Genomic DNA, 12,548 nt, shown 5'->3' with positions numbered 1-12,548 from the left:
TATATATATATATATATATGTATATATATATATTTAATATATATTTTATTGATTTTGTACAGAGAAGAAGGGAGAGAGATAGAGAGTTAGAAACATCGATGAGAGAGAGTCATCGATCAGCTGCCTCTTGCACACCCCCCCACTGGGAATGTGCCCGCAACCAAGGTACATGCCCTTGACCGGAATCGAACCTGGGACCTTTCAGTCCCCAAGCCGACGCTCTATCCACTGAGCCAAACCGATCTCGGCGATATATATATATATATATATATATATATATATATATATATATATATATATATATATTTATTTATTTTTATTTTTTTTTTAAAGATTTCATAAAGGAAGAGAGGAGGAGAGAGAGAAACATCAATGATGAGAATCATTGATCTGATGCCTCCTGCACGCCCCCTACTGGGGATGGAGCCCACAACCCAGGCATGTGCCCTTGACGGGAATCGAACTGGGACCCTTCAGTCCTGGTCAAGGTGTCTAGGGCCTCTTTGTGTATCTCGATAGAAACTGGCAAATTGCCTTCTCGCAAGGCACACTCAAGTATACCTAAGTGCCTTCACCCACGTGGGATGCTGCCAATGTTTAGTTTGGACAACCTGATCGTCAAAGATACCTTATTGTTGTTTCAGTTTTTGTTGTTGTTAATCCTCCCCCGAGGGCATTTCCCCCATTAACCTTTAGGGAGAGTAGAAGGGAGGGAGGGCTGAGGGTGGAGAGAAATGTCCATGTGACAGGAGCACATTGATGGGTTGCCTCCCCCACAATCAAACCTGCAACCCAGGTACATGCCCTGGACCAGGAATTGAACCCTTGACCCTTGGTGTGCAGGCCGATGCTCTAACCACTGAACACCCCATCCAGGGCTTTTGTTTTGATTTTTAAAGCAAAGGGGGGGATGGACGGACACTGATTTGTTGTTCCCCTTATTTATGCATTCATTGTTGGTTATTGTATGTGCCCTGACCGGGAATCGAACCCGTAACCTTGGCGTATTGGGATGACACTAACCCTCTGTGCTACAGGGCTTAGGGCCTGTTTTGGTTTTTTAAGTGACTGCGACTAAGGCTGGACAGTCTTCCCAGCACCCCCAAATGTGCATTGGCCAATTGTACTTCCTGTTCTGGGAAATGACGAGTCACATGTTTTACCCAACTTTGGACTGGGCCGGCCCTGGGGTTTCTTTCTAGATGACTCTTGTTTGTTTACTAATCCTCACCCGAGAAGGAGGGGGGAGGAGAGAGAGAGAGAGAGAGAGAGAGAGAGAGAGAGAGAGAGAGAGAGAGAGAGAGAGAGAAACATCAAAGTGAGAAAGACACATAGATTGGTTGCCTCCTGAACTCGCCCACACGCCCCACGGTGTTGGGGGATTGAACCTGCAGCCTGGGTACATGCCCTTGACCCTGTGGTGTTCGGTGTGTGTGTGTGTGTGTGTGTGTGTGTGTGTGTGATGCGCTAACCACTTAGCAACACCAGCAGGGCTCTTTCTATACTCTTGCTCTACAGCATTTATGAGAACGTCATTTCGGCCAGTGCTCTGATCCATGTGACTTTCCTCAGACACGGCTGGGGAATGTCAAAGAGCTCACATTTACTAACCTTATTCCCTTCCAACTTCTCATTTTGTGTTTTAAGACAGCCTTCTGTACCCCAAGACAAATGCATCTTCCTATGCTTTCTTCTTCTTCTTTAAAAAAAAAAAAAAAAAAAAAAAATATATATATATATATATATATATATATATATATATTATATATATTATTAATTTTTTACAGAGAGGAAGAGAGAGGGATAGAGAGTTAGAAACATCCATGAGAGAGAATCATCAACCAGCCTCCTCCTGCACACCCCCTATTGGGGATGTGCCCGCAACCAAGGCACATGCCCTTGACAGGAATCGAACCTGGGACCCTTCAGTCCGCAGGCCGACGCTCTACCCACTGAGCCACACAGGTCTCGGCCTATGTTTTCTTCTGATACTTTTATTGTTTAGGAGACGCGTAGGCCTTTCATAGATTGGGAAACGGTTTTGGGAAGGGTGTGAGGTGGAGATCCAACGTGCCCTCCTCCCTCTAACCTGAGAGCAAGTTTGGTAACTGTTGAATGCTGTTGGGTGCGACACAGATATTCCGGAGAGCAATTTAAAATGGCAGGTTTCTGCCCTAGCCAGTGTGGCTCAGTGGACAGAGCGTCGGCCTGTGAACTGGAGGGTCCCAGGTTCGATTCCGGTCAAGGGCATGTGACTTGGTTGTGGGCACATCCCCGGTAGGAGGTGTGCAGGAGGCAGCTGATCGATGTTTCTCTCTCATGGATGTTTCTAACTCTCCCTCTACCTTCCTCTCTGTAAAAAAAAAAAAAAAAAAAAAAAAAAAAAAAAAAATCAATAAAATATATATTTAAAAAATAAATAAAATAAATAAAATGGCAGGTTTCTGGGACCCAGCTCCTTGACATGATGTTTAAAAATCGCAGAGGAGCCAGCCAGAGGGGCTCAGTGGTAGAGCGTTGACCTATGAACGAGGGGGTCAGGGTTCAATTCCCGGTCAGGGCACTGGCCGGGGTTCGGGGCCTGATCCCCAGTGTGGGGCGAGCAGGAGGCAGCTGATCCACGATTCTCTCTCCTGACGGATGTTTCTCTCTTCCTCTCTGACATCAATTTTTGAAACTATTAAAAACAGCCACCAGCAGCACCCACACGTGGAGGACAGCGTGGGGGGTGAGGGAACTGAGGCTGAGGAGGGGACTGCCTGTCCAGGCGACGCTGCTCTCACCCCAGCCTCCTCTTCGTGTCCGCAGGCACCCAGGAAGCCCGGGGACCCCCGGATGCAAACGCCCCCGCCTCGTTCCCCAGGCACAGGGCGCACGAGAACGTGTGGGATATCACCAAGTTCCTGGAGCTCTTCCCCACGGCCCCACCACCCGCTGGGCCTCCCTCCCACCCCACCATCGGGCAACCCAGGCCCTTGAATCCACACTTCCCCTTTCCATACCCCAAGCACAAGCAGTCAGTCCCCCCAATCTCGGCCCCCAAGCCCCCCAAGCCCTCCCTGGCGGCTCAGCCCGCTGCAGTGGTGACCCCCGGGGTCAACGTGACTCTGACGTGCCGGGCGCCCCAGCCCGCCTTGAGATTCGTGCTCAAGCTGGGAGAGGGCCTCCCGGTGCAGTACCAGTACCCCCAGTACCTGGACGGACCCCAGGCAATGGCCCAGTTCCTCCTGGAGGCGGTGACCACGGCGCAGGGCGGCAGTTACCGCTGCGAGTACCTCAGCCGGGACTGGTCCCAGCCCAGCGACGCCCTGGAGTTGACGGTGACAGGTGAGGGCGAGGCGGGAGCTGATGGTGACAGGTGAGGGCCTGGCAGGAGCTGATGGTGACAGGTGAGGGCGGGGCGGGAGCTGATGGTGACAGGTGAGGGCCTGGAGGGAGCTGATGGTGACAGGTGAGGGCCTGGAGGGAGCTGATGGTGACAGGTGAGGGCGGGGCGGGAGCTGATGGTGACAGGTGAGGGCGGGGCGGGAGCTGATGGTGACAGGTGAGGGCGGGGTGGGAGCTGATGGTGACAGGTGAGGGCGGGGTGGGAGCTGATGGTGACAGGTGAGGGCGGGGTGGGAGCTGATGGTGACAGGTGAGGGCCTGGAGGGAGCTGATGGTGACAGGTGAGGGCCGGGCGGGAGCTGATGGTGACAGGTGAGGGCCTGGCGGGAGCTGATGGTGACAGGTGAGGGCCTGGAGGGAGCTGATGGTGACAGGTGAGGGCCTGGAGGGAGCTGATGGTGACAGGTGAGGGCGGGGCGGGAGCTGATGGTGACAGGTGAGGGCCTGGAGGGAGCTGATGGTGACAGGTGAGGGCCTGGAGGGAGCTGATGGTGACAGGTGTGGGCGGGGTGGGAGTTGATGGTGACAGGTGAGGGCCTGGAGGGAGCTGATGGTGACAGGTGAGGGCATGGCGGGAGCTGATGGTGACAGGTGTGGGCGGGGTGGGAGTTGATGGTGACAGGTGAGGGCCTGGAGGGAGCTGATGGTGACAGGTGAGGGCATGGCGGGAGCTGATGGTGACAGGTGAGGGCGGGGCGGGAGCTGATGGTGACAGGTGAGGGCCTGGAGGGAGCTGATGGTGACAGGTGAGGGCGGGGCAGGAGCTGAGGGTGACAGGTGTGGGCGGGGTGGGAGCTGATGGTGACAGGTGAGGGCCTGGAGGGAGCTGATGGTGACAGGTGAGGGCATGGCGGGAGCTGATGGTGACAGGTGAGGGCGGGGCGGGAGCTGATGGTGACAGGTGAGGGCCTGGAGGGAGCTGATGGTGACAGGTGAGGGCCGGGCGGAGCTGATGGTGACAGGTGAGGGCCTGGAGGGAGCTGATGGTGACAGGTGAGGGCATGGAGGGAGCTGATGGTGACAGGTGAGGGCATGGAGGGAGCTGATGGTGACAGGTGAGGGCATGGCGGGAGCTGATGGTGACAGGTGAGGGCGGGGTGGGAGTTGATGGTGACAGGTGAGGGCCTGGCGGGAGCTGATGGTGACAGGTGAGGGCCTGGAGGGAGCTGATGGTGACAGGTGAGGGCATGGAGGGAGCTGATGGTGACAGGTGAGGGCCTGGAGGGAGCTGATGGTGACAGGTGAGGGCGGGGCGGGAGCTGACGGTGACAGGTGAGGGCAGGGTGGGAGCTGATGGTGACAGGTGAGGGCCTGGAGGGAGCTGATGGTGACAGGTGAGGGCCTGGAGGGAGCTGATGGTGACAGGTGAGGGCGGGGCGGGAGCTGATGGTGACAGGTGAGGGCCTGGCGGGCGGGACCTGATGGTGACAGGTGAGGGGGGGAGGGGGAGGGGGGGCTGGGAGGGTCCCAGAGGCTTAGGCCTGCGTGTACACACACACACACACACACACACACACACACACACACACACGAGGGAGGGAGGGAGGAGGGAGGGAGGGGAGGGAGGGAGAGAGAGAGAGAGAGAGAGAGAGAGAGAGAGAGAGAGAGAGAGAGAAAGGAGGAGGGAAGGAGGGAGGGAGGGAAGGAAGAGAAGGAAGGAGGGAGGAGGAGGGAAGGAAGGAGGGAGGAGGGAAGGAAGGAAAGAAGGGAAGGAGGAAGGAAGGAAAGTTTTCAGCTGGGGCGTTTGTGCGCCCCCCGCCCCCGCCCCAGCTCGGCCGGGCCTGGGCCCTCCCCGTGGAGCCCAAACAGCCCCCCGCGCGCCTGCACTGCGGCCTCCACAACCGAGCGGCCGGCGCCCAGCGGAGGGAGAGACAGAGACGGGAGAGGAGGGGGACGTGCCCCTGGGGCGCGGGGCGCGGGGAGCCGGCGGGAGGTGAAGGAGAGCACCCGCCTCTCAGGCACCGGCGGGGATAGGGGAGGAGGGGGCGCTCCGGGGGCCCGGGCAGGGCGCCCACCGCCCCGCCGCCCTCCCTCCCGCCGCAGAGCTCCTGCCGCGCCCGTCGCTGGAGGCGCTGCCCGGGGCCCCGCTGAGCCTGCGCTGCACCGGCCGCGCCGGCAACATGAGCTTCGCGCTGTACCGCGCGGGCGAGGCGCCGCCGCTGCAGGTGCGCCAGTCCGCGCTGCCCTGGGCCGACTTCCCGCTGCCCCGCGCCCGGGCGCCCGGCACCTACACCTGCTACTACCACACGCCCGCCGCGCCCTACGTGCTGTCCCCGCGCAGCGAGCCGCTGGTCATCAGCCCGGAGGGTGAGGCCCCCCGTATCCCCTCCATCCCCATCCCAATCACCCACCGCCATCCCCATCCCCACCCCCATCCCATCCCCACCCCCTCCCCATCCCCATCCCCATCCCCACCCCCATCCCCACCCCATCCCCACCCCCCCCCCCCATCCCCATCCCCATCCCCATCCCCACCCCCATCCCCACCCCATCCCCATCCTCCATCCCCCATCCCCATCCCCATCCCATCCCCATCTCCATCTCCATCTCCATCTCTCCATCCCCATCCCACCCTCATCCCATCCCCATCCCCACCCCCATCCCCATCCCCACCCCCATCCCCACCCCCATCCCCCCCCTCCCCCATCCCCACCCTCATCCCCATCCCCACCCCCCATCTCCATCCCCACCCCATCACCATCCCCATCCGCACCCCCACCCCCATCTCCATCCCCTCCCCCCCATCACCATCCCCATCCCCATCCCCAGCCAACCCACCTCCTCCCTGACTCTCCTCCCTGCCCCCAGTCTCCTCTCTCAGACCCAGGAATTCAGGCCCCCAGCCCTCCTCCCTCAGGCCCAGGAGTCCAGGCCCCCAGCCCCTCCTCCCTCAGACACAGAAGCCCAGGCCCCCAGCCCTCCTCCCTCAGACCCAGGAGTCCAGGCCCCCCTCCTCCTCCCTCAGACCCAGGAGCCCAGGCCCCAGCCCTCCTCCCTCAGACCCAGGAGTCCAGGCCCCCCTCCTCCTCTCTCAGACCCAGGAGCCCAGGCCCCAGCCCTCCTCCCTCAGACCCAGGAGCCCAGGCCCCCAGCCTCCTCCCTCAGACCCAGGGGGCCCCCAGCCTCCTCCCTCAGACCCGGGAGTGGAGCTCTCCCACCCTCGCTTGGAGGGACTGGGTCCCCCTCATCCCGGAGGCCGGAGCCCTCGGCGGGACGCTGACACCCGCTCCCTTGCCCCCGCAGGCTCGGGCCCCGTGGACTACACCCAGGGCAACACGGTGCGCCTGGCGCTGGCGGGGCTGGTGCTGCTGGCGCTGGCCCTGCTGCTGGGCTGGGAGTGGCGCGACTGGCGACGGGCGGCGGGCCGGGGCCCGGGGGGCCTGGAGCTCGGCCCCGCGGCCTGAGGCGGCGCCCCGAGGGCAGAGGCAGCAGGACGCCCGGCTGAGCCCAGCGCCCCCCAGTAACAGTGACCACCGCCTCTGTCCCGCCCGCGGCCTGGCCTCTTCCCCTGGGCCCTTTGTCCAGGCCTCCGGGATCCGCGCCCGGTCCGGGTTCGAGCCCCAGCACTGCTGCTCACCCACCGTGTGCCAGCAGGAAGGCGGCCCCCTGCGCCTCGCTCTCCCTGGCTGTGCCATGGGCGTTCTGCTACTGCTCAGCTCTGGGACCTGGAGGGTGAAGGGGACATGACGCCGGCAGCATTGTAAACAGTGACAGGCCCGTAGCAAATGCTCAGGGTTAGCGACTGTGTAACGGATTCCTATCCAAGTCTTGTGGTTTTGCCGAAACCGGGTTGGCTCAGTGGATAGAGCGTCGGCCTGCGGACTGAAAGGTCCCAGGTTCGATTCCGGTTAGGGGCATATGTGCCCTGGTTGCGGGCACATCCCCAGTGGGGAGTGTGCAGGAGGCAGCTGATAGATGTTTCTCTCTCATCAATGTTTCTAACTCTCTATCTCTCTCCCTTCCTCTCTGTAAGAAATAAATAAAAAAATATATATAATTTTAAAAAAATCGCAGCTTCATTTGCTTGAGCCGTCATTTTCGTTAAGCGGGAGTCCGTTGCCATGGCAATAGCAAGCAGTGTGTGTGCAGTAGAACCCTGAGCCTTGGCAGGGACACGGTAAACCTCAGCTGGTCTGCTGGGGGCTGCCCTCAGGGCTGAGTTAAAACCAGCGCAGCCTGTTTGCTCTCCTTGTCTGGCCTCTGGACTTCGCAGGCCCGGCTACATGCAGTCTCTTCTGAATCCATTACTCGAAGTTCTGTGTCCATCTGCCAACATCCATGCCTTCCCATGGACCCCCTGGGGCACGCCAAGCAGGCAGGCTCTCCCTCGGCTGAGAATCTACTTATTTGGGCTTCGTTTAAAATAATTGGCTAAGTACACGGAAAAGGCTCTTTTGTTTATTGCATCGGACTCGGCTCCCTGGTGGTCCTTGGGGATCACGAAGTCTGGGGGTAACAGGGCCAGGGTGGTCTAGAAGAGGTTAATGGGGGGAGGGGGGAGATGGGGCACATGTAATACTTTCAACAATAAAGATTTTAAAATAATAATAAAATTAATATTATATGTAACCTTTATGAAGCTTTCCTGATGAGCTTCTTTCCGGTCTCCAAAACACATTGTACTCCATGCTAGCTGTATTTGATAAATCCATGTTCTTTCAGGGGTCCTTGTTTTTTGCACACCTCTAAGCCCTTGAATTTGACATTCTTTTTTTTTTTTCTCTCTCTCCAGGTGAATCATTATTGCACAAGCCTTACTATAATTATAATACTCATAGTAACACTTGCCAACACACAACTTCTGGATTAAGTCTCTTAACTCTTTCTGTGGGGATCTCTTAGTTCTCCCTATAGCTCATGGGATTAATTTATGAACCAAGGGATAAACATATTAATTAAAAACTATGGAGAAAAAAAATAAATAAAATTAAATAAAATAAAATAATTGGCTAAGTAAACATTTGCGTTGGAGAACAGTGGTCACAGTGTTTTATTGGCCTAGAGCCGTGGTGGGCAAACTCATGAGTCCACAGAGCCAAATATCAACAGTACGACGATGGAAGTGTCTTTGGAGAGCCACATTTTTTAAACTTAAACTTCTTTTAACACCACTTCTTCAACATAGACTCGCCCAGGCCGCGGTATTTTGTGGAAGAGCCACACTCAAGGGCCCAAAGGGCCGCATGTGGCTCGCGAGCCGCAGTTTGCCGACCACGCCCCTAAGAGAAAAACGAAGTAAGCCAATTCTCAATGCAGGTTAAGGGGGACGTGGGCATACGTGGAGGGTTTCTGCAGAAAGGCTTTTGAAGAAAATCTTTATGTTTTAAATGTTATTTATATATTTTTATTGATTTCAGAGAGGAAGGGAGAGGGAGAGACAGAAATATCAACGATGAGAACCATTGACCGGCTGCCTCCTGCATGCCCCACACTGGGGATCGAGCCTGCAACCCAGGCATGTGGCCTTGAACCCCCAGTCCACAAGCCTACGCTCTATCCACTGAGCAAAACCAGCTAGGGCTAATACTATTTACTACTATTATTATTATTATTATTATTATTATTAAAGAGGGGGGAAGGGCCGGGACCGGTTTGGCTCAGTGGATAGAGCGTCGGCCTGGGGACTGAAAGGTCCCGGGTTTGATTCCGGTCAAGGGCATGTACCTTGGTTTCAGGTGCATCCCCAGTAGGGGGTGTGCAAGAGGCAGCTGATCAATGATTCTCTCTCATCGATGTTTCTAACTTCTATCCCTCTCTCTTCCTCTCTGTGAAAACTCAATAAAATATATTTAAAAAAAAAAAATAAAGAGGGGGGAGGTTTTAATCTTGTGTTCCCGGGCGAAACTCACTGGTCCGAGGGTGGGCCAGGGAAGTTCACCCTAATACTGTTTTGTAACTGATTTTTGTTGTTAATCCTCACCTGAGGATATTTTCCTGTTGATTTTTACGAAGAGAGAGGGAAAGACAGAGAGGAACATCGATGAGAGAGAAACACATCGACTGGTTGTCTCCTGCATGCAGGGCTCTGGCCGAGGAGGAGCCTGCAACCAAGGTACGTGCCCTTGACTGGAATCGGGGGCCCTTTGGTCCACAGGCCATTGCTCTATCCGCAGAGCCACACCGGCGAGGGCCCTTCATGGACTCTGATGTCCATGAGCCAGGACCGTACTTGTCAGGTTTCTCTCTGAAAAGCTCAGACGCCTCAGCCCTGCCTTCCTGCATGTCTCCCATCTGTACAGTCTCTGGTTCAGCCACGCCCATCATCTTTCCAGTGGAGACCAGTAGCGAGGCCAGAATTTCAGCGCTGATGTAGGAAAGAGATGTGGCCACTAGGTGGCAGTAAGCGCACAACGTTCAGTCTCTCTGCACAGTCACCTGGCCGTCCTCCTCCACTGGGCTTTGTCAATGCTGTTCCCTCTGCCTGGAACACCCTTCCAGCCCCTCTTCGCCTAGTTAACGTCTGCCCAACTTTCAAACCTTACATCACTTCTTCAGCCAAGCCGTCAGCGGTCTCCCTGCTTAGCTCAGACCCTCCAATGACAGGCTTTCAAAACGTTTTCTCTTTGCTATAGTTGCAGGGATGGATATGGCTAATGGTTTCCCAGCATCCCAATTTCCCGTCTTCCTTTAGCAAAGAGAAAACTCCTTTCCCATTTTTGGAAGGAGACACGCCTGTATCCCACCTCCTCAACCCCCACTTCTGCTGCTAGACCTTCCCTCTCCACCTCCCTCCTTACCCATGGCCTCAGAACCAGATTTCAAACCTATGTTCTGATAAAAAGCAAAGCTGTTTATCGATACACTGTTAAGTGAGAGAAGTTAAATTAGATCTAGTGTTCTTTTCTTGGGGTGTCTTTCTCACCCCAGCTTCAAGTGCTCCCTGATCAACACAGCGAGCTGTCATTTGGTTCCTGCTACGGTTTCTCTGTGAGCCACATGGGAGTAGGGTTCATGTCTGCTGTCACTCCCCACTGGGTCCCCAGCACCTGGCGCGGTGCCTGGCACACTGAGGGCCTTAAATTAATGTGTGAAAAGTGGACAAGGAGGGGCAGGGACAACAGTAGAAGTCCCCAGGGTGAGTCCCTGGGTATGTGGGATAAAAGGGACAACACAAGTGAGCTAACAGTCTTCATTATTCTTTCTTTTTTAAATTCTCACATGGGGATACATTTATTGCTTTAGAGAAAGAGGAAGGAGGGAGGGGGAGGAAGAAAGAGAGAGAGGGAGGGAGGGAGGAAAAAGGGAGGGAGGGAAGGAGAGGGAGAAAATATCAATGTGAGAGGGAAACATTAATTCGCTGCCTCCTGTACATGCCCCAACCAGGGACTGAATCTGAAATCTAGGTATTTGCTTTGACTGGGAATTGAGCCTGAAATTTTTTAATGCATGAGACAAAACTCTAACCAACTGAGCCACCTGGCCAGAGCAGTGTTTTTCTCACACACACACACACACACACACACACACACACACGCTAACTGTCCAACCATTTGACTGGTAGCTGACACACCCTGACCACAAGGGGGCAGAGGCTCAATGCACAGGCATGGAAACAGAACAGACTGATGAATCTCAGATGGTAGGGGGTAGGGGGGATGGCGGGAAGAGATTAACCAAAGATCTTATGTGCATACCCCAGTGGGTCTCTCGGCCTGGCCTGCAGGGATCTGGACAAAATCAGCAGTCCGATATCCCCCAAGGGGTCCCAGATTGGGAGAGGGCACAGGCCAGGCCGAGGGACTTCACTGGTGCACCAATCCATGCAAGGGACCTCTAGTATATTGTGTGTGTGTATGTGTGTGTGTGTGTGTGTGTGTGTGTGTGCGTGCGCACTGAGCGGCCACATTATTACGCGTCCAGAGATCATAATAATCTGGCCACTCAGTGTGTGTGTGTGTGTGTGTGTGTGTGTGTATAATAGGCAAGAGTTTTCAGGGGAAACAGCATCTAATCTGAGAGGAAGGGAGCGGGAGAGAGAAACATCAACGATGAGAATCACTGATTGGCTGCCTCCTGCCTGTCTAATGGGGATTGAGCCCGCAACCCAGGCATGTGCCCTTGACCAGAATCCAACCAGGATCCTTCAGTCTGCAGGCCGATGCTCTATCCACTGAGCCACACCATGTTGGACTGTGCCTCCTTACAAGGACCTTAGTGATGACATTAAACCCACCCAGATAACTCAGGATGCTCTCCCTGTCTCATGAGTTTTCATTTAATCACACCTCGAAGTCCCTTTTGCCAGATATAACATCCACAGGGTTCTGGAAACTGGCACTTCACATGGTCAGCAGAACCACTATTCTGCCTACCACGGAAGGGCAAAGTACGGAGCCTGCTTATGGCATCCTCAGCGTGGAGAGCTCATGCAGCCACACTGGGCATGTCTCCCACGCCCTGGGGATATAGGGATAAAACAACATGGTCCCCTGGGAGGAGCTCATGGTCTGGTGCAGGAGAAAGTCAGAATACAGTACATTAGCTCAGGCCAGTGTGGCTCAGGTGGTTGGGCATTGTCCCATGCACAGAAAGGTTGCCAGTTCGATTCCCAGTCAGGGCACATGCCCGGGTTTCAGACTTGACCCACAGTAGGGGGTGCTGCAGGAGGCAGTGATCAATGTTTGCTCTCACATCTATGTTTCTCTCTCCCCCCTCCCCTACTCTTTCAAAATAAAATTTTTACAAAAGAATACAACACGCTAAGTACTCAGGGTGTGATAAGGCACCAGGGAAGCACACATGAGTCAGGCAAGAGTTTTCAGGGGAAACAGCATCTAATCTGAGACCGGAAGGGTGAGTAGTTAGCCAGGCAAGCGGGAATCGAGAGCAGAGACCAACTCGGAGCCTTCCTGGATGACGAATAAAAGGAACCACTGCCTCGAAGATCATAACCTCCTCCTCACTCAGAAATGAAAGTGAAAGAGGAGACTAAAGCCAGTAAAACCCGGAAGTCTTGACTCAAACTGGAAGAGGTTTGTGGTGTTGTGTAGTAGTTGTTTCTAAGAGGCAGCCACAGGGAGAAAAAGAAACCCAACAGGTTAAAGTCCTGTATGGCTCTTAGAAGACTGACATCGCGTGTGGATGGCCAGGCGGCAAAGACTGGGATGGAGACATGGTCCATGGTAGACGGTGAAATCTGCATTATGGCTGCTATCCACTCA

At 55.3% G+C, this 12,548-nt stretch overlaps 1 protein-coding gene across 1 annotated transcript; it reads left to right on the top strand.

The window, feature by feature from the left end:
• Nucleotides 1-2,996: 2,996 nt before the first annotated feature.
• Nucleotides 2,997-7,212, top strand: OSCAR (osteoclast associated Ig-like receptor; the record flags this gene model as incomplete). The annotated part of the gene is made up of 3 exons (XM_036443174.2): nt 2,997-3,327; nt 5,431-5,694; nt 6,631-7,212. Coding segments are annotated over 3 exons (756 nt in total), but the record flags the coding sequence as incomplete, so codon positions are not given.
• Between the last annotated feature and the right edge of the window lie 5,336 nt (nt 7,213-12,548).

Source organism: Pipistrellus kuhlii, unplaced genomic scaffold (assembly GCF_014108245.1).
Source record: "Pipistrellus kuhlii isolate mPipKuh1 unplaced genomic scaffold, mPipKuh1.p scaffold_m20_p_184, whole genome shotgun sequence".
NCBI classification, from domain to species: domain Eukaryota; kingdom Metazoa; phylum Chordata; class Mammalia; order Chiroptera; family Vespertilionidae; genus Pipistrellus; species Pipistrellus kuhlii.
The sequence above is the reverse complement of the archived record's forward strand: the minus strand, read 5'-3'. Positions and strand labels throughout refer to the sequence as shown.